Source organism: Dicentrarchus labrax, unplaced genomic scaffold (assembly GCF_905237075.1).
Source record: "Dicentrarchus labrax unplaced genomic scaffold, dlabrax2021, whole genome shotgun sequence".
Classification (NCBI taxonomy): domain Eukaryota; kingdom Metazoa; phylum Chordata; class Actinopteri; family Moronidae; genus Dicentrarchus; species Dicentrarchus labrax.
In genome coordinates this window covers 11,846,590-11,871,669 of record NW_026136722.1, presented here as the reverse complement: position 1 = coordinate 11,871,669, position 25,080 = coordinate 11,846,590, and the positions used below count along the sequence as shown (strand labels likewise).

The 25,080-nt window shown below is 40.0% G+C and overlaps 2 protein-coding genes across 8 annotated transcripts; both read left to right on the top strand.

Moving 5' to 3' along the window:
* Positions 1-155: 155 nt before the first annotated feature.
* On the top strand, positions 156-8,099 carry icam5 (intercellular adhesion molecule 5). 7 transcript variants are annotated; one of them, XM_051388448.1, is made up of 16 exons: positions 156-368; positions 1,195-1,476; positions 1,566-1,889; positions 2,018-2,311; positions 2,410-2,664; positions 3,000-3,323; positions 3,454-3,756; positions 3,862-4,116; positions 4,452-4,775; positions 4,906-5,208; positions 5,314-5,568; positions 6,122-6,445; positions 6,532-6,768; positions 6,923-7,150; positions 7,281-7,544; positions 7,720-8,099. In XM_051388448.1, the coding sequence occupies exons 1-16, from the start codon at positions 317-319 to the stop codon at positions 7,893-7,895; spliced, it is 4,200 nt and encodes a 1,399-aa protein (XP_051244408.1). In that variant the 5' UTR covers positions 156-316; the 3' UTR covers positions 7,896-8,099. The 7 variants fall into 7 exon arrangements, with proteins under 7 accessions (XP_051244408.1, XP_051244409.1, XP_051244412.1 ...); XM_051388449.1 differs by lacking the exons at positions 2,018-2,311; positions 2,410-2,664; positions 3,000-3,323; XM_051388452.1 differs by lacking the exons at positions 2,410-2,664; positions 3,000-3,323; positions 3,454-3,756.
* A 576-nt stretch (positions 8,100-8,675) lies between these two features.
* Positions 8,676-24,868, top strand: trip10a (thyroid hormone receptor interactor 10a). The gene is given in 16 exon segments (XM_051388114.1): positions 8,676-8,987; positions 13,938-14,053; positions 14,598-14,654; positions 15,112-15,259; positions 16,334-16,396; positions 16,886-16,990; positions 17,083-17,211; positions 17,635-17,781; positions 17,905-18,093; positions 20,576-20,608; positions 20,610-20,741; positions 21,616-21,725; positions 21,967-22,099; positions 22,585-22,673; positions 22,755-22,888; positions 23,344-24,868. Coding segments are annotated over 16 exon segments (1,761 nt in total). The 5' UTR covers positions 8,676-8,963; the 3' UTR covers positions 23,496-24,868.
* Positions 24,869-25,080: the final 212 nt, after the last annotated feature.

The following is a 25,080-nucleotide window of genomic DNA, read 5'->3' as shown; positions in this document are numbered from 1 at the left end:
AAAGATACAGTGAATTATCACACAAAAATACGAGAGGTGATCATCTACAGTGTTTCCACAAACAACTGACTGTGGTTATGGTGTCATATTTCCGTTTTGCAGTTCCTGTTCACCGGGGCGTTGAATTTCCTGAGGTATAATTTCAGTTTTTTTCCCCTCAGTTCTTGTAACTGTCAGCAGCAGACCATCATCACCAAGGCCAGTTCTGTGCCAGGACTCATCTTATTCAGGTACTGAATCTGGACATCTGCTGGACAATCCTGAAACACACCTCACCCCTTTCATCCACATCCTTTCTCCCGCTTGCTGATCTAGCATGTGGCATCTCAGGATGTTGGGCCATCTCATGCTCATATTTTTACTGTGTGGTGAGTAATGATTATATATAATGATCTATACTATACAATATATCTTCATGGGTCTTTAATGTTATGCACTAGATTTATGCTGTGGCTAGGGATAAAACATTTAAATGCTGATGTAGTTTCTTGCTTGCTTATAGTTTCAGTAGCTCTATGTGTTAACAGTGTTGGTAACCACAAAAAATGTTTAAATGTATACTAGACAATATCTCTATTATATATTATATTATCTATATCTAAAACACTTTTCTATTAACACAAATACAAAAAAATTGACTTATTTGAGCTTTAAAGTGGGTGTGGTTGGTGTTATAATGTGGGCTGCTCTATCTTCCGCTCTTATTCTGACAGTTGACTTGTGTAAACCGCAGTAACTGCGTGGTAGGTGTGGTTGATAGTTGCTGTCCATGATTTTAAGATAAAATGTATTAAAACAATAAGCAGGACAGCTGTAGTCTTAGCACACGCCAGTAAATTCGGTGCTGCTTGTAAACTACTTTTTTCCCCCAATTTTTAATTACAAAACTTTATCATAGTTTGTAGCGTGAATACTGTATAAGAGGGACGTATTTATTTTTTGCACCTTATCATTATTATTTTCTTTTTTATCACTTTTACATCCGAAGAAGACAAGGTGCAACTTTTCTCTCAGTTATTGTATAATGTGTCTAAAAAAGTGCAGATCTTATTACTGGTAACATGACAGTTTACTGTGAGCTAGAATCCAGCCATAAACTGTTAACTATAGGTTGCATGCATTGGTAATCTGAGTCAACAGAGTAAAGTCTACTTTTAAACTCCAATAAAAACTTTACCATTTGTGTATCAACAGAGGCAGACAGTACATGCCCAACTGAGTCCAACCCTCTCACCGTGCATCCTCCTGAGGTCATAGGAGAATATGGAAAGACAGTCATACTAAACTGCACAAGCACAGAATTGGAATATGAAGAGATGTACTGGAGAAGTGGAACCACAACCTCTGAAAAAGAAGACGAGCTGGATTTTGTCGGATGGTCAGTGCCACTGTCAGACTGGCATGTAACCGCCAAGTGCGTAATAAAACTGAACAATTCTGCTGAATGCAGCAAAGACGCTGAAATCACTGTATACAGTAAGTGTAATTTCAAATGAGTATTACAGAATGGCAAAATACATAAAAAAAACCTCTAAAGTAACTTTAATCTAATTTTATTTTGATAGAGAATCCAGTGAAGGTCAACCTGTTTCCTACAAAGCATACAAACTCTGCGGTGGTAGGGAGACCATATGAGCTGCAGTGTGATATCCGAGAGGTTGCTCCTGTTAAAAACCTCATTGTTAGGTGGTACATAAACAATCAAATCATCAAGACGGACTCTTTCAACAACACATCCAAAACACCAGTAAATACATTCTCTACTAGTAAAGTCGTCCTCAGAAAAGATCAACATGGAGTTCAGTTGAGATGTGAGGCTCAGCTTGACTTTGGACGATCCGGACCGCAACTTCCTGCTATGTATGCCACATACAATGTTTCTGTGCACTGTGAGTAAACAATCTGTTGTTTCCAGATAAACAGAATCTTTTTTTATTTATAACTTTAACCTTTCTCACTGTTGTTTTCTAACATGTTAATATCTGAATTAATTAAAACAGTCCATTTGCCTCTTCAGATGCTCCTGAGCTCAAGAACCCTGACAATATTGTTGTGTATGAGGGTGATGACATCACCCTGACCTGTGGAGTGGAGGCGAATCCTCCTCCTGCCTTTATTTGGACCAGAGATGGGGTGAATATGTTAGAGAACACGAATAAGCTCAACGTTATTCAAATCAAAGCCAGCGCGACCTACAGCTGTGTAGCTACCAATTACCTGGGAAGCGTCACAAAGATCATCAATGTACGTGTGATAGCAAACCCTGCAACTCCTGCAGCCATACCTACCACTGAGGCTTCAACAAAAAAAGGTTCATCCTTGTGTCCTTTAAATTAGTTTACACTTAATATCTGTTGTGCACTAAAATCTACAGAGGTCTGACTGAATATGTTTGCTTTTGAATGACAGGTTGCCCCCTACTGTTGATGCCTGCTGAAGCTGTGGTTAGATTTGGAGATCCAGTTTCAGTTAACTGCAGCACAACAGACGTAGCCCATTTTGAGGGAATGGGCTGGGAGGCTCCATTTGGAGGAACAGGGTTTGAAAAGTCTTCTCTGGTAACCTGGAAGGTTGAAAATCTGGAAGAGTGGACAATAGAATCTAAGTGCTACGTGACTCTGAATGATAGCCAGTGCTCTGTAAAGCCAGACATCACTGTTTATAGTGAGTATACGTCTACAGGTTAAGGTCATATTTATCTGTAGAGTGCTTAAAAAACAATCCAGATTTGTGCCAAAGTGCTTTACAACAAACGCTGAGCAAAAAGAGTATCACAAGACACAAGTATATAAAAACATGGATAAATACATAGTCCACATATACACACATATATACACACATACACGTGCATACAGACAGTCATCAATGCAGAATGTCAATCATGTCTAGAAACATTGCAGGGGTAGGCAAGGGAGATAAGTGTCATTTCAAATGAATATGACAAAATGAAAAAAACATTTAAAAAAAAGTAACTCCATTTTCTAATTTTGTTTCGATAGAGAATCCAGTGAACGTCGACCTGTTTCCTACAAAGAATATACATGCTGCTGTGGAAGGGAAACCGTACGAGCTGCGGTGTGATATCCAAGAGGTTGCTCCTGTTAAAAACCTCATTGTTAGGTGGTACATAAACAATCAAATCATCAAGACGGACTCTTTCAACAACACATCCAAAACACCAGTAAATACATTCTCTACTTGGAAAGTCGTCCTCAGAAAAGATCAACATGGAGCTCAGTTGAGATGTGAGGCTCAACTTGAGTTTGGTACATCCGGGCCACAACTTCCTGCTATGTATGCCACATACAATGTTTCTGTGCACTGTGAGTAAACAATCAGTTTTTTGCCAGATAAACAGAACCTTTGTTTTAATTTTAAATGTTCACTTTTTCATTGTTGTTTTCTATCATGTAAATATTTGAAAGAATTAAAACACTCCATTTGCCTCTTCAGATGCTCCTGAGCTCAGGAACAATACAGATAATGACATTGTTGATGTGGATGAGGGTGATGATGTCACCCTGACCTGTGAAGCAGAGGGGAATCCTCCTCCTGTCTTTAATTGGACCAGAGATGGGGTGAATATGTTGGAAAACATGAATAATCTCAGTATTATTCAAGTTACAAGCAACGCTACCTACAGCTGCAAAGCGACCAATTACCTGGGAAACATAACGAAGATCATCAATGTACGTGTGATACCAAGAGCAGCAGCTCCTGCAGCCATGCCCGACCCTGGAGCTACAACAAAAAAAGGTAAACAGTACATCCTTGTGTCCTTTCAATTAGTTTACACTTAATATCTGTTGTGCACTAAAATCTACAGAGGTCTGACTGAATATGTTTGCTTTTGAATGACAGGTTGCCCCCTAGTGTTGATGCCTGCTGAAGCTGTGGTTAGATTTGGAGATCCAGTTTCAGTTAACTGCAGCACAACAGACGTAGCCCATTTTGAGGGAATGGGCTGGGAGGCTCCATTTGGAGGAACAGGGTTTGAAAAGTCTTCTCTGGTAACCTGGAAGGTTGAAAATCTGGAAGAGTGGACAATAGAATCTAAGTGCTACGTGAATCTGAATGATAGCCAGTGCTCTGTAAAGCCAGACATCACTGTTTATAGTGAGTATACGTCTACAGGTTAAGGTCATATTTATCTGTAGAGTGCTTAAAAAACAATCCAGATTTGTGTCAAAGTGCTTTACAACAAACGCTGAGCAAAAAGAGTATCACAAGACACAAGTATATAAAAACATGGATAAATACATAGTCCACATATACACACATATATACACACATACACGTGCATACAGACAGTCAACAATGCAGAATGTCAATCATGTCTAGAAACATTGCAGGGGTAGGCAAGGGAGATAAGTGTCATTTCAAATTAATATGACAGAATGAAAAAAACATTTTAAAAAAAGTAACTCCATTTTCTAATTTTGTTTCGATAGAGAATCCAGTGAACGTCGACCTGTTTCCTACAAAGAATATACATGCTGCTGTGGAAGGGAAACCGTACGAGCTGCGGTGTGATATCCAAGAGGTTGCTCCTGTTAAAAACCTCATTGTTAGGTGGTACATAAACAATCAAATCATCAAGACGGACTCTTTCAACAACACATCCAAAACACCAGTAAATACATTCTCTACTTGGAAAGTCGTCCTCAGAAAAGATCAACATGGAGCTCAGTTGAGATGTGAGGCTCAACTTGAGTTTGGTACATCCGGGCCACAACTTCCTGCTATGTATGCCACATACAATGTTTCTGTGCACTGTGAGTAAACAATCAGTTTTTTGCCAGATAAACAGAACCTTTGTTTTAATTTTAAATGTTCACTTTTTCATTGTTGTTTTCTATCATGTAAATATTTGAAAGAATTAAAACACTCCATTTGCCTCTTCAGATGCTCCTGAGCTCAGGAACAATACAGATAATGACATTGTTGATGTGGATGAGGGTGATGATGTCACCCTGACCTGTGAAGCAGAGGGGAATCCTCCTCCTGTCTTTAATTGGACCAGAGATGGGGTGAACATGTTGGAAAACATGAATAATCTCAGTATTATTCAAGTTACAAGCAACGCTACCTACAGCTGCAAAGCGACCAATTACCTGGGAAACATAACGAAGATCATCAATGTACGTGTGATACCAAGAGCAGCAGCTCCTGCAGCCATGCCTGACCCTGGAGCTACAACAAAAAAAGGTAAACAGTACATCCTTGTGTCCTTTAAATTAGTTTACACTTAATATCTGTTGTGCACTAAAATCTACAGAGGTCTGACTGAATATGTTTGCTTTTGAATGACAGGTTGCCCCCTAGTGTTGATGCCTGCTGAAGCTGTGGTTAGATTTGGAGATCCAGTTTCAGTTAACTGCAGCACAACAGACGTAGCCCATTTTGAGGGAATGGGCTGGGAGGCTACATTTGGAGGCACAGGGTTTGAAAATTCTTCTCTGGTAACCTGGAAGGTTGAAAAAGTGCAAGAGTGGACAATAGAATCTAAGTGCTACGTGACTCTCATTGATAGCCAGTGCTCTGTAAAGCCAGACATCACTGTTTATAGTGAGTATACGTCTACAGGTTAAGGTCATATTTATCTGTAGAGTGCTTAAAAAACAATCCAGATTTGTGCTTTACAACAAATGCTGAGCAAAAAGAGTATCACAAGACACCATCATCACACATCTCACATCCATGCAGACAATCATCAATGCAGAATGCAAATCCTGTCTAGAAACATTGCAGGGTTAGGCATGGTGTCTTAGGACACTCTTTAAAAGACTCAAAAGATTCTGCTGTTTTTACAGACTGCTGTCAGCTGTATTCATGTCAAGAGGATTGTCGAACTAAATGTTTGCCATGAAAGTGATTATGTCTGCTTACAGAAACTTTTAATGGTACATTACATTTCCACTTAAAAAGCTAAGTAAATATGGAAATGATGGTGTAAAAAAGCCTTGAAAAGCACAGATGTGGAATAACTAAAACAGCAACAAGCTTGTTAATACTAATACATTTGTGTATGCACATTTCTTGTACAGTTGTGGTTACAATTTTAGGGATATCTTTACATTTGCGTTTTCCTACAAATTATTTTCCCTTGCTTTATTCACAGAGACTCCAGACGCTGTGACGGTCTCGTTGGATAGCAGTCCTATGGTGGAGGGCACAGAATATAAGCTAAATTGTGACATCATCAATGTTGCTCCTCAGGAGAAGCTCCAAGTGAAGTGGTACAAAGGAAGTGAAATGGTGCACAAACAAAGGTTTAGTGACCCCATTGTGACCCCAGTCAATGTGTCCTCTACCTTGATGGCCACTTCTAGCAGAAATGATGACAGAGCACTTTTTAAATGTGTGGCTGAACTCCACCTTGGACCAAAAGGGCCAGAACTCGTCCCTGCTGCAGAATCATCACCTTATACTGCTGTTGTGTACTGTGAGTTTTCCACTTCTCTATTTATAACTGGATTTCACATGCTAAACAACTGATAATATATACTTTTTCATTCATTTTAATTGTAGATAAGCCACAGATCCAAAATTGTCCCGGCAGTTACAGAGGTGTGGAACACGAGTTCCATATGGACAGTTTGATCTGTAAGGCTGATGGGAACCCTGAACCCACTCTTCAGTGGTACTATCAAGGAAAACGGATCAATGCATCTGAGCCTCTCACTAGGGCTCAGTCAGGAGAGTACACAGCTAAATTTGTGAATAGCCTTGGCAGCATCAGCACCACAGTTCATATCACAATTGAATGTGAGTGCATTGGACTTGCTTGACTATGTATTTCATTATAATATAAGCACCTTATTTTCCATGATTCCCTCATGCACTGTACCAAAGTGTTGATATGTTGATATTTCTTTTTCCATCATTTATTCTGAAAAGTTTTTTGATGCAATGTTTACAGATCCACCTTCATTTAACTGCGATAAAAGCTACGAGGTTCAAGCAGACGGTAAACTCCAAAATGAGTGTGTGCCACAGGGAGAACCTAAACCTGACATCATCTGGTATAAAGATGGAAAACAGATGTCAACCCCACAGTACTGGAGAAAGCATGATAGTGGAAGTTATTCACTTAAAGCCACAAACAATCATGGAACAGCCAATCACATGTTATATGTTGATGTTTTGTGTAAGTTTTGTTGTTTGGAATTACAAAATGAGTCTTTGCATCTTGCTTTGCTGACAGTGACTATAAGTCTTATGGGATTATAAATACAATTTTTATTTATTCTTCTGTAATCTCACCCTCCTCTCCACAGATGCCCCTGTGTTCAGGAAGGGAAGTTACACTTTGGAAGTGACCCTGGATGCAAATGTGACGTTTGATTGCCATGCTGAGGGTAATCCTGACCCTGTGATCCGTTGGAACTACACCTCTGCAGACAATGTAATGGAGACCACTGGGGGGCGCCAGAAGAACATCAGCATCACAGGAGCCACGTCTACCAATGCTGGTGTTTACGTCTGTGTTGCCACGAATAAAGTTGGGAGTGTGGCAAAAGCTGTCACACTGGTGATGAAAGGTATCCTTATTGACTGTGTGCAGTTATTGGGATGTATACAATAAAGTGGTAACTGGTGTTGATGTTGCTGTACATAGGTTGCTAAAAAAAAACAAAAAACATAACACATTTATAGCATAAAGAAGTGAGAAGTACTCTTTCAATTTATGTTGTTTTTGTCTTGTTTGTCTTACAGGTAAAACCCGTCAATTCCCCCGAGACATCATCTGGATTTTGATAATTATATTGATATTGATCACCATCACCATCCTCATTGTCCTTTACTGCAGCCGCAGGAAGAAACAGAGAAAATATAGTTTAGTCTCTCAAAGCATGCCTATGACTACAAAGGCTAACGGGGTTCAAGCTTAGGATATTTATTACTGAATAGGTACGATAAAATCAGCTGCATGGCGGAACATTTAATCAGATATAGCTTTTGTTTTGGCCTGTAAATACAGTATTATCATTTCAGCTTTTGTCTTTTTTTGTGTTTTTGTTTTACAAAAGTGTTATTGTGGGAAGGTACGTAGCTCATATGTTCATTTATTCTTAATAAAGTTACACAATACCCTGTGTTAATGTGTTGTGCTTCAATCTGGAAACCCTTCATTGATTACAACGATCATCTCAATGGTTCCACATTTTTTGCTTTCACAATGTAGCCTTGATTGTTGTCGGTGGCTATTTATTAACGAATAACATTTTAACAACTGTTGGTCACATTAAATAGTTTATGCATTGCTGTCATGACTGATTGGGGATTGTAAGTAGGCCAACACTAATTTCAGATAAATAATTCAGGATTTAAGAAGTCAGTTAAAATTGTTTGTTTGTAAAGAAACAGACTAAGTCTCCAGCTCTTAATTGAGTCATTCATGACTTGACTAACACTGTGTGAATCTGGTTTATGTGCCAGCACCAGTCAGTGTGTTATAGCATCAGTATCTCAAGACATCCTGTGTGATGATTTTTTTTAAAGGATGCTCTGTCCCGGCAGCACAAATAAGCTCAGTGAATCCCATAAACCAGGTTCAAAATCAACACGGGTTAAAAGAAAAAATAGCATTTATAAGGGCACTTATCAGGATGTAGCCCAGTCCAGAGGGAACTCTGGTTTGTGGTTCAGTACACGGCCCCTTTAAGGTTTAGGATTTGGGAGTGACGCGGATATGAAAGCTAGTTTATCCCTCTTTCCTTCGCTATGAAAATTATTTGGACAAAGTAGACAAACGACTGCCAGCCCTAGTTAATTAGTTAATTATGATTCTAGTTTACATTATTTGTTGAAGGAAGAAAAAACCCGGAGTGCGTAGTGGTTACGACTGATTTATCACCTCGGGATTATACTCGCTAGGGCCGCCTTCCGAGCTGTTGGGATAACTTTGGAGAAGTTCTTTGTATTCGGGATAGTCAGACAGCTTGGCCAACAAGCTGAACATGGACTGGGGCACAGAGCTTTGGGTGAGTCCATCATCTGGCTCGCTTTTGGTAGCAGTAGGTTGTAAGGATTGGAAGTAATGGGATTCCTTAGACACTGTTGGCTGAGAAAAGTCGGGTAACGCTAACAGTCCTGTTAAGTGAGTGAATACATGTCTGAGGAAGAGGCGCTTGGCTCTGTAGCTGCAGGCTTGTGTCTGCAGAGCGGTGCATTCACGAACGCGGTTCCATTTTCGGACAGTTTTTCTTTAGCGTTTAGTAGTTGAGACAAAGAGTGGGTTTGCTGAAGCCCACTGCCAACATGTTGCTCTTGTGGTAAGTGAAGCACAGTTACAGTTCATCTTGGATCCACGTTTGTACATCGGCTGGATGTTTGGCTTTTGTTTGGAGCTTTGGTTTTCCCAGGAAATCTGTAGCGTTATGTAGTGGGGTATCTACGGTGCATGGGACGGTAAAGTTACTTAAATCCAGAACTAGTTTCTAATTTCAAAACATGAATCGCTCACAGACTGTTAATCTAGAATCTAGAATTACTAAAACAAAAGCAACTTGGGCAAAAACTAAAAGTATTTTTTAGATATCATATGACCTAGATGACTAACAATCATAATGAAAACACTATAAACAATATAAATAGCTGAAATGGCATCAGGATACACTTTATTCTGCATACATAAAGGCATTTTAAGTGTGCTGAGGTGGGTTGTACCTGTGGGATGTTTCACTGTTTACAGTCTGGCACTCCTTGCTGCCATAGAGATGAAATCAGATGCTGTCATTGGCCTTGACAACAAGCTTCATCACCGATGAGTGGCATAATTACTTATTCAACAAACAGTGCACTGATTTCAAGAGATCTTCATTTTCCAATAAGGTGTGACAGGGTTATTTGTTGCTTTGAGTGCTTATATAAATAGAGCCTGTAGGACATGATTTTTTTTTTATTAGACTCAGTTGACCGATGTAATAATTCAAATAAACTGCTTCAGCTGGTCATTTTAAATAGGGCTCTTTTCTAGGTCAAAGCAAATCAAGGTGCTACTGTCTGCAAGCCACTTCCTGGATACAATGTTAGCACTATTCAGAATCTAAATAAATACGACTGAAAAAGTCCCACCATGTAACGTTTCCTTGGTGATGCACACTGTACCATAGCAATAAAAGCCGCACATTTGCAAACACTCACACACGCACATTCCCGGGGAACCTGAATATGTAAAATGGAGCATTGCAAAGATGAGGATAGGGAGGTTGTGACCTCATTACAAATTCCCCCCCTAGGCCTCTTCCCCTGTCCCTTTTCCATCCTACGTGCTGGTGCAACAGCCTAATTAGTTTTGCCCTACTTTGATTGAGTCAGAGAAACACCCCAGTATAATCAGAGGCTCTATCTCTGTGTTTGAGTCTTTCCTGTTCACCACATGAAGTTGTTTCACTGCGTGTAAAGGAAACACTGCACACAAAAGCCAGAGCTCTTTCTCTTATAACGGTGAAACTAATGTCATTGGAAAATATTGGTGTGATTACATATTGAAATATTTAATAAATACATTTTTGTGCTGTGGGGTTATTTGGCTATAACCTCACCTGTCTGGTTAGACAAAGCCATGCAGGCATAATTGGTTCTGTTAATGTTTGGCTGAAGTGTCATCCCCTGGGCCAAGTCAGCTCTATGGCATCTGTCCCCTGATTGCTGTTAATCCAATGGCTATTTTAAGGCACAAGTTTGCACAGAGCAGTGTCTAGGTATTAGCTGTGATAGTGAGTGCTACCAGGCCAATCCTGAGAACTACAGAGTGGCAGGTCTGGCTGGGCCAGGCCCCTAATTTTCTAGAAGACAGGGTGACTCAGGACTGAAACATTCGCCCAAGCCTTGTAGGTCGATGACTTTCAGGGTGACTCCTTTATAAGTTATGTGGCATTCACTTGATGCCAGTGTTCTCTATGGTATTACTGGAAGTATTGGTGGATGAAATGTAAAGGCACACGTTGGATGCTTTCTAGGTTTAGATAAGATCTTTTAAAACATACATTTTGAAGCACGATATGGCCTATCAGTCTTTTAATCACAGCTCCCGGCCTAAATCTGTGCCATAAAAATATTACCAGGGCAGAATATTTAGCTTACCCATCAAAAATGGTGAAACGAGTGTAGCCAAGAAAGATGCTACTAAATGTTCCAAGGGAATGTGTTACAAGTGACTCAAAATGTGTAAACTATATATAAAGGTGTGGAAGGAGGGCTGATATTGAAATTGCCAGATACAAGCAAGAAACACAAGATTTTCTGTTCAGGAGCTGTTTCATGTACCCTTTAGGATTTATGAAAATCAGTTCAGTACCCATTCTATGGGGACCTGTAAAGATAATTTTGACTGTGGCTTTGGATGGTTATAAATTGGAGTAATCTGACAGTCACTGGTGTTTGAGACAATGATTATGCCGTTGTGAGCTATTTTGATGGAATTTAATGAGTTTTGATTTTTTTCTAATTGGAAATCTTGAATCAAGCAGCGACAGTTAATCAACAGATTATCAGATGCTGATTTTTTATTTTTTATTTTGCCATTTATAAAAGAGCACCTATTTAAGAGTTCATCCAAGGCTCTTTCTTTTCCAGCAATGCCGCACAGAACCTGATGTATGTATGTATGTAGAGGGAACAGTCAACGTACAACTATGTATTTATGGGTCAATGATAAAAAGAAAGGCTTCTAAAAAAAACCCAAAATGTCAAATGTCAAAATGGCACGCACGCACGCACGCACGCACGCACGCACGTGCATATATATAATATATATTTTTCCTACTATTGATTTTAGGCAAAATATTTGCTAAGTATCCTTAAGAGTGTCTACTGTGACTAAAACATTATTATTTTGTCATGTTCTGAATGTATTATAATTTAAGAGTATTGCATTCTATTGGCATGGTATTTAGTATCTTAAGCTTCCAAGTTTACATTTAATGACAGACACATAATTATACAAATACACAAATGAATACATCGAATACAATAGCTATTCACATCATAATTATCAACCATATTTTCACTTGAACCTATTCATAATTGGTTTAAGTGATGCAGGGCATTTTATATGAATGCAGAAACGGTTAATTGTCTAGCGTTACATTATGAGTTTAGTTAACATCATTAGCTATGCATTGTGCAGCTGTGTTGTGTATGGAGGTGTAAATATAGGATTAGGACTGAGTATTGGCAGGTTGAATTGGAGTGGGATCACTTGGAGTGGCAGACTAAATACTAGTTTGGGGACCTCCCTGCTGTCCAATGTACACAGACGCTACACCTACAACAGTTTGCCTGACAATTTCTGATTTCGCAGTCAATCTCCAGTACTTGACCTTTTCCCACACACTGCCACAGACTGATCAGCAGACCTGAAACTGAATGTGCAAATAATAGACTTATCTATGCAAAATACCTGCATCAAAGTTATGTGGTATATAACTTTTCATTTCTACTATAATAGTTTCCATAATATGGTGAGTACACTCCTTTGAGTCATCTATAATTAAGACCTAAAAAATTCAGATGTTTCAACCATCCCAGTTACCTTGATGCAAGGTTTGACCTTCAATCTATACCTCAGGGAGTAACCCTGGAGTGAATGTGGCTACAAGTTGATGGCACTGCACTTCCACATGGCATACCTTGCCTCTGTTCAGCCTTGGCCAGTATAGCTAATTGCAGTGTTGGCTTTCTATTCTGTTTATGTGGTGAGATTGTACTGGATGCAGCTACTACCGTACTGACAACTGCTCAAGTTTAAATGATTCATAAAGAAATTGTCACCATTTACAATTTTAGAGGGCTACATTCGTAGTAGTACATTAAAATCCTGCCATTTGGGTGTTTTACTTCCATTCTTCACTATAATTTCCAAGTCAAATACAGGGCAATTATTTTCCACATCTAAGAAGAAAATCTGTTGTTAACACAGGCACTTTAGGAAATTGGAAAATCTGTAGTTGTAAGTTGGCTGTATTGACTATCATTACTTCTGTTCCGTAATTAATGATGCTAAATTAAACCCCTAACATTGCCTATTGGTTAGATGTTATTGTGGTGATGGATTGCAGGCCCCTGTCTTAGCCTTTAACTGTGTTCTGTAATTAGGCTAAACGTTGCCTCATTCATTTGGGTCTTGTCTCTTTTGTTTTTCCCCGAAGGCCAGGAAGGGTACAGGAGAACACGGCCCAACTCGTCAGGAATCCCTTTTCAACGTGCCCCCTCCTCAATATTTAAGTCGGCAGCAAAGAAAGCTTGGGGGAATTGTTTTGAGTGTAGAGTGGGAGAGGACTGGCTCAGATATCATCTCTCACTCTCAATCAAGACTTGTCTGAGCTTGAAGGTGTCATAAAGTGCTCTACCAAATAAGGAACAAAAGAGGATTAGAAACACAACACCTCCTTCATACTGCACAATATCAAAATCAAAAGTCAGCAAATTCAGTTCTGCTGTGGCGGAGCCCTATGAATTAGAATCTAGACATGGTATATGCCAAAGAGCTACATTAATAAGGACCTTGTGGAGCTAATATAATGTAATGTATAGTATGTCATACATTGCTCTCAGGATTACTATTCAGAAACATTTCACTGCACACAGTACAGCAGGATATGTATCCTCCTTTTCCTGCCTGTGACCCCTTTTATAACCCTGTGTCCTTTGAACAACATTGTTGCCCTGTGATTTAAAGCTAGCCGGAAGTTTAGAGACCATTGCTGACATTGTGTGCACATGTGGAGAGCATTCGCGGAATCCAACATGCAGGAACAATTGTTGATGTGCTTCGTTTATTACCCTCCATTTAAGATGAATTTAGATGACCTTAAACTCAACTTGAGGAACATCCCAGTTATTACCCAGAAGTTAACACATGTTCCATATCCTGCAGAGTGTTGACTTAATATCTTTTCCTTATTTGTCTCTCATTCTCTTTTCCCCAGGACCAATATGACATCATTGAGAAGCATACACAGTCTGGCCTGGAGCTGGTGGAGAAGTATGTGAAATTTGTGAAGGAGAGGACGGAGATTGAGCAAAACTATGCCAAACAACTGAGGTAGGCCTCGCTTTTTGTCATTGTTCTCCTCCGCTGTCTGCCTAAAATGCTCAAAGCAGCTTGTGTTAGTGTGTGTGTTTGCTTGGGTACATGTTAAATGGCTGTTTATGAAATGTTTGTGGGGTCTTATGACCACTTTGGGACAGAATCTAACTTGTCTCTGAAACACTGGCCTCATTCTCCAGCTGCTGTGTGCTCGCTCTCTCCCTCTTTCTCTCTTCATCCATGGTGCTCCCTCTCCTAGCTGTCTCACAGGCTGCAGGCCCACATCTGGTGTAGTGCTGAGCTTTGCTGGAGAGGAGAGGAAGTGGGAGCAGACTGGCACATGATAGACAGTATGTGGTCAGAGGGAGAGTGAAAGGAGGAAGAACAGTTTTTGCATAGTTTACTGATGTTTTTAATCCTATTGTATAAAACAGCCAGTGGTTGCATAAGAATAGCTGAATTATAGCAAGCTTTCTTTAACTGTTTTCCATCTTTTCCCTTTGAGAATATGTTAAGTATCTGTCTACCCATTTGTTTGATGCGTTTTCATTTTCCACAGAAATCTTTCCAAGAAATATAACCTAAAACGAAGCAGCAAAGATGAACCAGAGTGCAGGTGAGGCATTGTGGGTTTTGTTGCAAAGCATTTCTTTAATGACAGCTTATAGATAATTATTTTTTTTTAGGTTCAGTGTTATATATATTTATAGATATATTTACTTTTGATTTAAGGAATTACATTTTGCTGCAAAATGTCAGCTAAAATTGTGCTTACTGGGTCAATTTGGATTAACACCCTGGCTGTAATGCCACACTCAGCAACTCAACAGAACCATGTTTCACACTGTTTTTTTTTTTTTTTGTCATTAGTGTCATTCATGCTATAGTGAGCAGCTGCTGGCCATTTAAATGACCCTAGGAGGAAGCAAAAATAAGGAAGTCATGAGCTTCTTATTATGACTTGGTCCGCTGCTGCTTTCTCTTTGAGCCTGTGTATGTATCATCTTATCGGTGGTCCCATCACTGTGTTCTCATCTCTCTACCCTTTCCTCTCTCCTCCTCTTAAATGGTAGGTTTTCCAGCTACCAGTCTTTTTTGGAAATCCTCAATGAGATGAACGACTACGCGGGGCAGAGAGAGCTAATTGCTGAGAACATGATGATGAGCATTTGCATCGATCTCACCAAGTACCTGCAAGAGCTAAAGCAGGAACGAAAGACGGTGAGCTTCATATGGAAAGGACCAGTGGTGTATTGTGTCACTCTGGTTGAAGTCCATCTTTGTAGCCATGAGTATACCAAATAAGTTGAATTTGCAGGCAAAAGTGGGTGTTTGGTACTAGACACACTGTGTTCAGGCTCCTTAAAAGGCAACTTGTTGACATTTTCCCACAGCCTTGTTGTCCGCCCTGTGAAACACCTTCATCTGTAGCTTGTCAACTATGTTATAACTGGTTTTGGTCCATTTTGCTTTACTTTGATACAGCATAAATAGTTTAAATCTTTACTTGATAGCACTGCAAGCTCCTTTATTTAGTATGGGTGACATAAAACATTGAAAAACAATTAAGAATGGCCACCACAATATCCTAGAGCTCAAGTTGACTTCATCAAATGTAGTTATTGTTTTTTTTGTCTGACCAACGGTTCAAAAACCAATATATTTGAATTGACTATTAGGTAAGACCAAGAAAAGCTGCATATTTTCAAAATTTTTACCCTTGAATGATATAATTTTTTGCATTTTTGCCTATCAAAGTAAGTGTGAATTACAATAATCAATAGTAATACATTTTCTGTTTTTGACTAGTGGTTGCATGTCCATAATGTATGTTGTATACTATTATGTGCCTGCACTACCATGTTCACCAGCAGCCTTGGAGTATACAGCACACACTGCTCAGAAGGAGTGTAAAGGGTAGTGTAAGTGATAAGAGGGGGAGATTTAAAGGAGGAGTTGAGATTCGGAGATCTCACGGTTGTGGCAGGAAGGAAGCCTTACTTAGTGTCTCCAGGGGGAGGCATGGTCTGCGTGGTGGTGTGCCATTTCTCTATGAGGAATGCATTGGCTCTGTCCCACTGGATTGCAGAACACTGCAGCCGTGTACAGGCTCTCACTGCAGACGTGATGTCTCAAACAGACACACTGGTATTTGTTTTCTTGTCTGTTATGTTGTGTGGCTTTTGGAGGTCATTGTTTATTCTATGTCTGCCCCTACACATGGCTGTCTCTCTCTGTGTCATCTGACCCGCCTCCCCTCCTCTCACTTGGGTCTATTTTTATGAATGTTTGCAGTATCTGATGGAGGCCAAGAAGGCCCAGCAGAGTTTGGAGAGCACCTACAAGCAGCTTGACGGTGTAAGTCTAAAGGAGGCGTCAATCATATTTGATGATTCATTTTTGCATTTTCTATTATAACAATAGTATATAATACTACGCAGCTTTGCTGTTGGATATATTATATACTATATATAGTCCCTTTTTTACTTTGTGTTGGGTTCATTATGAAAGAAGGGGGAAAATTCTCTGTAAGCAAATGACTGCACATTCAGTGTGGTTGGTCAGGTGGCTATATTTGTCTATAGTAAAAACAGATAGACTGAGTGGAAAGCAGTTCCAATTTTAGACTCCTATCATCAATCCAAGACCTATTCACTTATGATTAGAGATGATAGAGTCCCAACGCCCCCAACCTCCCTTATCTGTCTTTTTAGAAAGACAGTGAAAAATGTTCTGCTCAAAATAGTAGAACCTCCTCATATTTCATTCAGGCCATGGCCTCACTTAGTTGAATGAGCTGAACATGTTCTTTTTCTCTCCATCTTTCTTTTTCTTTCTGCACACCAGAGTAAAAAGCGCTTTGAGAGGGAATGGAGGGAAGCAGAGCGTGCAGCACAGTACGCAGAAAAGACTGATCAAGACATCAATGCCACGAAGGCAGATGTTGAAAAAGTAACAAAGGACTATTTTTAGGACTATTTATCATGATCAAAAGTAGAATCAGATGCACTTTGTTAACCTGTTTGCTTTATGTGTGGTTCTAGGCCAAACAGCAGGCTCATATGAGAGCACATGTAGCGGAGGAGTGTAAGAACGACTATGCTGCTCAGCTTCAGAAGTACAACAAAGAGCAGAACCAGTTCTATTTTAATGATATGCCACTCATTTTCAATGTAAGTGAATGCGTATGGCTCAATATTCCTGTCCTTAATGTTTATTTGAGTTGTTAACATGTGGTTATTGTATATTTATTATTTATTATTACATTATTATTATTATTATTATTTAAGTTCAGTTTTTCCTCTTACATGCACCATGGAGTGTGCATGTTGCCAAATCCTGCTGTCATTTTGAGTTTTATAAAATTAAACAAAGCCAGGGATGAACTGTTTAGTTAAATCAGTTCATTTAGTTTCATCTATTCACGTGCTAAAGTTTTGACTTTGAAGCTTTCATCAGAACAAATATATTTAATAATCAGAAATAACTAAACTTGTTGCTTGATGTTGAGATACACATTATACGTATTATGGGCTATGTAATATTTATTGTCTCACGCCTAATAATGGCAGTGTCTGTTGCTATGTCTTCACTAGAAATTGCAGGATCTGGATGAGAGGCGAGTGCGGAAGTTGGCGCAAGGCTACATCTTGTTCTCAGACACAGAGAAGCATGTGATGCCTATCATTGGCAAGTGCCTGGAAGGCATTACTAAAGCCGGCACTAATGTTAATGAGAGGAATGTGAGTTGGTCTCAAAAATTCAAAATGGATTTTGATGTGCAGCGTGGCTTTATGCTGTCCACTTGTTTCAACTGTTTGAAAACAAATCTTGATTACCCTTATCCATGATTGCATCTAATATAGGACTCCGTGATTGTGATAGAGCAGAACAAGTCAGGCTTTGAACGTCCTGGAGATGTGGAGTTTGAGGACTACAGTCAAGGAATCAACCGAGCCTCATCTGACAGTAGCCTGGGCACGCCTAAAGGCCCCATGGACCTTCTGGGAAAGAACAGGAGCAAAAACTTTTGGCTTTTCAGCAAAAGAAGTAAGGTAGGACATTCCACTCAATCAGAGCACATTAGGCTAATTTAGCCAAATTACATGACCTTACACTGAAAGAGAAGTTTTTTGCATTGTGAAAATTGAGCAATGAATACACTAGCAACCCCCTCCATCAATGATCAATGGCAGCAGACTTGAAAATCTGCAGGTGCGCAGTGGCTAACTCCTTGCACGGAAATGTTAGTGTCTGAGCTACAGAGCCAGCAGGCAGAGCCAGGAAATCCCCTCTACAGAGAGCACTCATGATGGACCTGTGGTTGTGGCTATACACACACACACACACACACACACGCTCACACACGCACACACACGTCTTCTTGAAAGCTCAGTATAATGAACGCATGAACCTCTTTCATCATATTATACATGAACTCACACACCCCAACACTTCTAGAACAGGTCCTTTGCATGACTCTGTCCCTGGCTGTGAGTGAATAAACCTTGCTGCCCCCCACCCACACACCCTCCCTCTCTCTGCAGCGTGGTTTCCGATAGGTCAACTGGCAGTCAGCATTCTGCTGTGCTTGTGCTTTCATCAGCACGGGGCCCAAACATCATTGAATTTTCCTCTACAGGCATCCACAAACACACTGCTTCCATTATACTGCCCAGAACCTAGCATTATGTCTCTCATCACAATAAAATGTTTGTGCCAACAATTAGGATGACACCAGGTTTGCCAGGTCAGAGAAACTGGCTCACATCCAACCAAACATTAATGCAGTGGATGTTAACATTGACATTTTTGTATTTGGTCTTAAGAATCTATCTCACAGGCTCTTGATGGGGTCCCAAATTGAACTGGTGATATTGATAGCTGACCACTAACCAGCTAACAGTCCCACTCCTTCTGCCCCAGCATTAAGTGACCACCTCTCTCTTCCCTGCAGTGTTTGCTTGTTCAGCGCCTCTCTTCTCTCTGCATGTCTTACTGGCTGTGCTCTGTTGTGCACTCTTTCTGTTCTGTGTATGTGTGTGGCACACTGCTCTGTGTCATCAGTCATGCTCTCCCAATTAGGACTGTAGCAGTATGAATAGGAGGCTGAATGTACTGGCTTGACTGAGCTTTTGGTTTATGTCTGGCCCCCGAACATTCCCATTCTTAACTCCTCTCCTGTACTTAGATTCCCATAACTCTCAAGAAAAGTAGCACCTACCCAGTAGATGGTCACATAATAACAGTACTGTACTTCCAGCTCTCAGTATTTACACAAGGGACCTTGTTGTAGGACTGTGTTAGACATTCACTATTGAAGACTAGAAGACATCAGCCTCCTGTGTAATTTAGCTAATAGATCCCACCCGCAACCTTTCCACATAGACACAGAGTTAAAGTTAACCTCTTTGTAAGAGGTCATACAGGGAATTCATCAAGCCCCCAGACATCCATATGCACAACTGACATTGTGGAAATTAAGCAGGATATTTATAACAACTGCACTGATGTATGAATTGATTTTTTATCTATGTAGGTCAGACTCAAAGAATAGCACAGGTTTCACAACTGTGAACATGATTTTTCACACAGAATACTAATGGTTTAGTTGGCTCATTCGGCTTAAGGAAAGTGTTTTCTTTATAACATGGGTCTTATTTTCATAGTTTGGGCCATTATAACTGTAATTTTTGAGAAATATGTGACTGTATTCACTGTAGACACACAGGAATGCTGCGACCAAACTAGACCGCTTCGCATAGCTTTGTAAACTCTGAGAACTGTGCTAGAGAAGAAAGGATGAATATTTCTTTTGCATAAACTAGCCTATTGGAGCATAGCAAACACAAGCAATCAGTATTTAAATAAACCCAGTTCTACCTTTTTTTGTTATATTACTCAACTATGTATTATATTGCATTATATTGAACTGTGAGTAGCTCTTTAATACTGTTAATGTGCACAGTAAACAGTTTGAGTAATACTTCTAACTTTCACCTTCATTTTCACTTCCAAGTATGTAATTTTGATGATTGGGCTTAGATGTAATGCTGTGCCATATTTCTAGATTAGAGATAGAGTAAATCTATGAATATAAAAATGTTCTTTTACTCATTTAAGCAGTTAAAATTTAGTCTAGGTGGCCTGCTCCGGTTGCTCACTGTGGTTCACCCTTCAACCTGACTTGAGTTCGACAGCAGGTGTTTGATTGCTGAGGCTCAGGTGTGGGAGCTGTGGAGGGTCTCTCGCTGTCTTATTTTTGTATTTGGGTTTTTTTTATGCGTGTGTTGATGTGAGCCAAAGAGTCAGATGTGTGTTTGTGCTTTGATGCTCTCTGGGCTCGTGTGCTGGGTTTGCTCAAGTGTTGTCCTCCTGGCTTTGTGGTGTGCTTTAAGGTGTTGATGGTGTCTTTTTCTTTCCCTTTTCACCTTGTTGTTTTTTGCCTTCCCCCTCTCCCCCCATTCTGTACACCACCCTCTGCCTGCATACCTCATGCTTGGGTGCTGGTACTTTGGTCCCCCCCTCCCATCCCAGCTCTCTCCCTCCACGCTCCCACCTTTTTCCACACCCCCCCGCCCCCTCGCCCGCTAACGGACCCCCTTCCCCCAAGTTTGGCCGGGACCCCCTGTCGTACTGTTTGAAGGAGATCAATAAGACAGTCAAACCCAGAATCTCTTCCTTCCGGACACTCAGGAGATCGGTGAGTCACCAGAGGAAAAGGTTTGGGTGCCAGGAGACCTTCACTCATCAGGGCTTACACATCATCCTGTGGTCCTGAATAAGACTATTAATGTTTTCAGTACTTAAACATGCAGCATAGCTCCTACTCGCTTACACTGGCTCTTTTGCTATTCTTAATGTGTATACAAGAACATGTTTTTAGGGTTGAAAGCAAGAACCACTTTTAAGGTTATTATTTCTTTTTCCCTCAGAAGTTTACCCCAGAGAGGATCATGGTAATATGGACAACAAAGCTGGTGTGGGGGTTTCAGTTGTGTGACACAAAATTGGCCACCTTTCCATTACAGCAGCTCATCTCCATTAAAATAATTTTACCTTAACATAACTCTAATACTGGAGTTTCTGTGTTTAAACAAATGAACATGCAGCATCCAGGAATCATGAAATGTGGCAAAAGGCTTTTCCTCTTGAGTCTGTATGTATTGAAGAGGTGGCCACCTGGTGGTGGAGTAAGGGAGGGACGCTTGTTAGCGCGACAGGAAACAGAGCAATGCATAACCCAATTTCAAAATAACCTAAATTGTTTCTGCACATTCTCAGCCACCTTTTCCATATAAGATATTATTTGTTGAACTTGTAGTAGATAAAGTAATTGCTGCATTGCATTTGTTGCTCCATGGGTGGTGGTTTTGGGTTCAGCTCACTGTTGTACATGAACATTATTTCAAGCCTAAAGAGTTTTTTCAGTCCAACAATGTATCTTGAGCTGAACTCAACCACAGGTTTGGTTTTCCTCCTGTGGTGTTTCGTTTACCAATGGTTAGAAATGTTTGAAACGGTTCAGTGTGAGACTGAGTTTAGTGTTAACCCGCCCTTCCTGTGAACTCTTGTAGCCCACAGTGACAGAGGACTTCGCCCATCTTCCACCAGAGCAGCGCAGGAAGAGGTTACAACAGAAACTAGAGGAAATCTGCAAAGAGCTGCAAAAGGAAGTAGATCAGAGGTGTGTGTGTGTGTGTGTATATGCGAGTACCTTTCTACGTATTAATAACATCAATGTTAGAAGTGGGAGTGTGGATATAATATCCTTGCAGTGCACATGAGTGTGTATAACTCTGTGGTGTCTGTGAGTGTTGGAATTGTTTACTCAGCCCTGAGCTCTGCAGGGAACCAATTTCTACTGAAAGTCACTTTCTTCCTTCCTCCCTTGTTCCTCTCTCTCTCTCTCTCTCTCCTCTCTTCAGTGAGGCCCTGGGGAAGATGAAAGATGTTTATGAGAAAAATCCTCAAATGGGAGACCCTGCAAGTCTGGCATCCCAAATAAGCCAGACATCCCAAAATATAGAACGGCTCAGAGGGGAGCTCAACAAGTATGAGGTAATCCCGACCTCTGTTGATTATGCATATTGTGAGGTCATAATTTAACATTATGAGGTGATCCAGGTCCTTAGTTGTTAATTCTAAAATATTATATAGTAACTAGGATATTATTGTTAATTTAATATATTTTGTGGTAAACTGATTCCTTGTTGTTCAGCATAGAATATATAGCCTCTTTAATTCAATAGTATGAGGTAATCAGATCCTCAGCTCAGTTATTTTGAACTAATGGTTAGGTAATTTAGGACTACTGACCCAACATATTACATGCAAAATATAATTTTATAATCACATTTATCTTTCCTGTGCTCAAGTGTTTTTTATTCCTCTTAACATGTGTTGGCTGGTTGGGAACCATTGTTGATGTGGGCTTGCAAAGCCCATTGAGGCATTGTGTGTGACATTTGACTATACAAATGAACATGACATGATATATCTATTTCTTCTATTTCTCTCCCCCTCTCTTTGGCTGTTTTGTATAGACTTGGCTAGCTGAGGCAGGAGGTCGAGGGGACACATTACGCTATAAATCTCACACATTTAACAACAACGGAGCTCATGATGTACACAGGTAACACTAAATTCTATTAATAGACGGTGTGTTTTTGGCACAATGATGCGTTGTCTGAGAAACCTGTGTTTCTCTCTCCAGCCCTGATGGAGCTCACTCTGATGAAAGTACTCCTGATCCCTCCCAGGCCATCTATGCTGAGTTTGATGATGACTTTGAGGATGAGGAACTAACTGCTCCTATTGGAAAATGCACAGCCATGTACAACTTCCCTGGTATGTCACAGGCTGTTTTAGCCTTACTCCGCATTCTTGAGGAGCACATGTGTATGATGTGGCGTGTAGCAACTAAACTCTGTAGGCTAGGTCATGTGAAGAATTGTCCTTGATCAGATGTCTCAGTGAAAGGACATCAGTTTTTTCTAAACTTCAGCTATCCATGGCCTTCATACGAATTGTGAAGCATTGAATGTATTCTTAAGTTTTTGTCAACTGTGGATGCACATATTTTTCAAAATTATAGCTTGCCTTCTAATCATACATGTAGTTTTTGGCAATATCATAACTGTGTAGGGAGGGAAACATTTCCCAAACCTGCATGAGGAGCCAGTTCACACCCAGAAAATCATGAGTCAAATTCTTTTTTTTGGTGGTCTGACTCAATGATGCTTGTGTAGTCTTGTAAATTAGCAAAGGGATATTTTCTACCATCTAGTTTGTCTCTCTTTCAGGTGCCAGTGAAGGCACCATCTCTATGCAGGAGGGGGAGGTGCTGGCAGTGGTAGAGGAGGACAAAGGGGATGGCTGGACCCGTGTCCGTCGCAACAATGGGGATGAAGGCTACATACCTACATCTTATGTCACCATCTCCCTAAACAAATGACTAACACGTGAGGAACCAGAGAACAATAAATTATCACTTCACCAAACTGTATGCAGTTCTTCCAACGGGACCAATCAAAAAGAAGCCACAACACTATGGGCGGGACCACTGGTGTATCTAGAAGGGGATCCAAAGAAGGTGCTTTGATTTCTTCAGAGAGGTGCCCCAAATGGGCAGAGGAATGGTGCTAACAGTATGTTCCTTATGGCTTCCATTACATTATTGTAATTCAAGTTATCTAAGCCACCTAACCACAAGGTTATTTTACTTTTTGAAATGTCACAATAATCTTTTGGTTTTGGTTAAAAAGTGTTGCATGGATTTAAGGCACCATCATGGTACGAGTGCTTGCCTCGTCCCGCAGCCTAATAAGGCATTACCTTCTGAATGTGAGAGGAAGAAGTAGAGGAGGAAGAAGAGTGCTGCTGCCACCTTTTACACTGAGTGTTAATATCAGTAATACGTACGAGGAAGTTACCTCACCTGTTTACCTTTTTCAGTTAAAAACTGACCTGCTCTGACCCACGGCAGTCCACTCCACCACTGAACCTAAAATATATGGCCTGTTGCAGTTCTCATTTACTAGCACTTGCAATGATATATAGCACCGTCACTTTGCTTGGACTTCAGATCTTGAGTGTCCTCAGGGGATGAGTGAGGTTTGAGGGAGAATGCTTCACTTTTGGTTTTCAGCAATTTGTGAGACCAAAGGTGTGGACAGCTCTCTCATCATGAAAAATCACATGCACACAACAGTACAAACACTAGTGTTCAGACAATCACAGCCATATCATCATATAAACTTTAGCAATAACAAGGATAGCTGTTGTTTTTTTAATAGTTACAACCTGAAAATTGTACTAAGAATAATTTATTACAAATGTGTATGTTCTATAAATACATTTTCAAGCTTGACAGAAGTTGTACTTTGTATTAAGGATGTTCTCACGTTGTCTTTTTCCCTTGCACACATAGAGGACAGTCTGTAGCCACAAAAGGGAGTAAATAATGCACACATAAAATGTGCTACATTAAGACTATTGTATTTATGTAATAAATAATATATATTTTAGCTATCACAACACCACTATTGTCTTATTGGCTTTTTAACCATTCAAATAAAGATTGTTACATTGTGTGAGAGAACTAAAAATCTCTACTTATGTTGCTAATAATGTTTGGATTTAGTTCACACCTTCTCAAGTTGATCCACGTCCTGTTTTTATTTTATTATGGAGCCAGCAAGAAGCAGTTACTGCTTATGTGTCTTTGGTGCCTTTCTGGTTAAAAGCATTCTGTATATACCGTTTTTGCATGTAAGACATTTTGTGTTTTTTCAAGACTTAATAAATATAAAACACATTTCAAAATTAGCAGTGGTTATGTCATTTCTGGACAAATAAACGTTTGAAACGAACATGGTGTCTGTTGGTCCTGTGCAATTTCTTTGTGAACTTGGTGAATTTAACATTAGATGTTAGACTTTGTGTTATTTGATGTTAGAGTTTTGTCCCCAAGAACAACTCAGTTAATACATCTTCTGCTTCCCAGGACAGTTTAATCAATACTTGTGAACAATGTATCA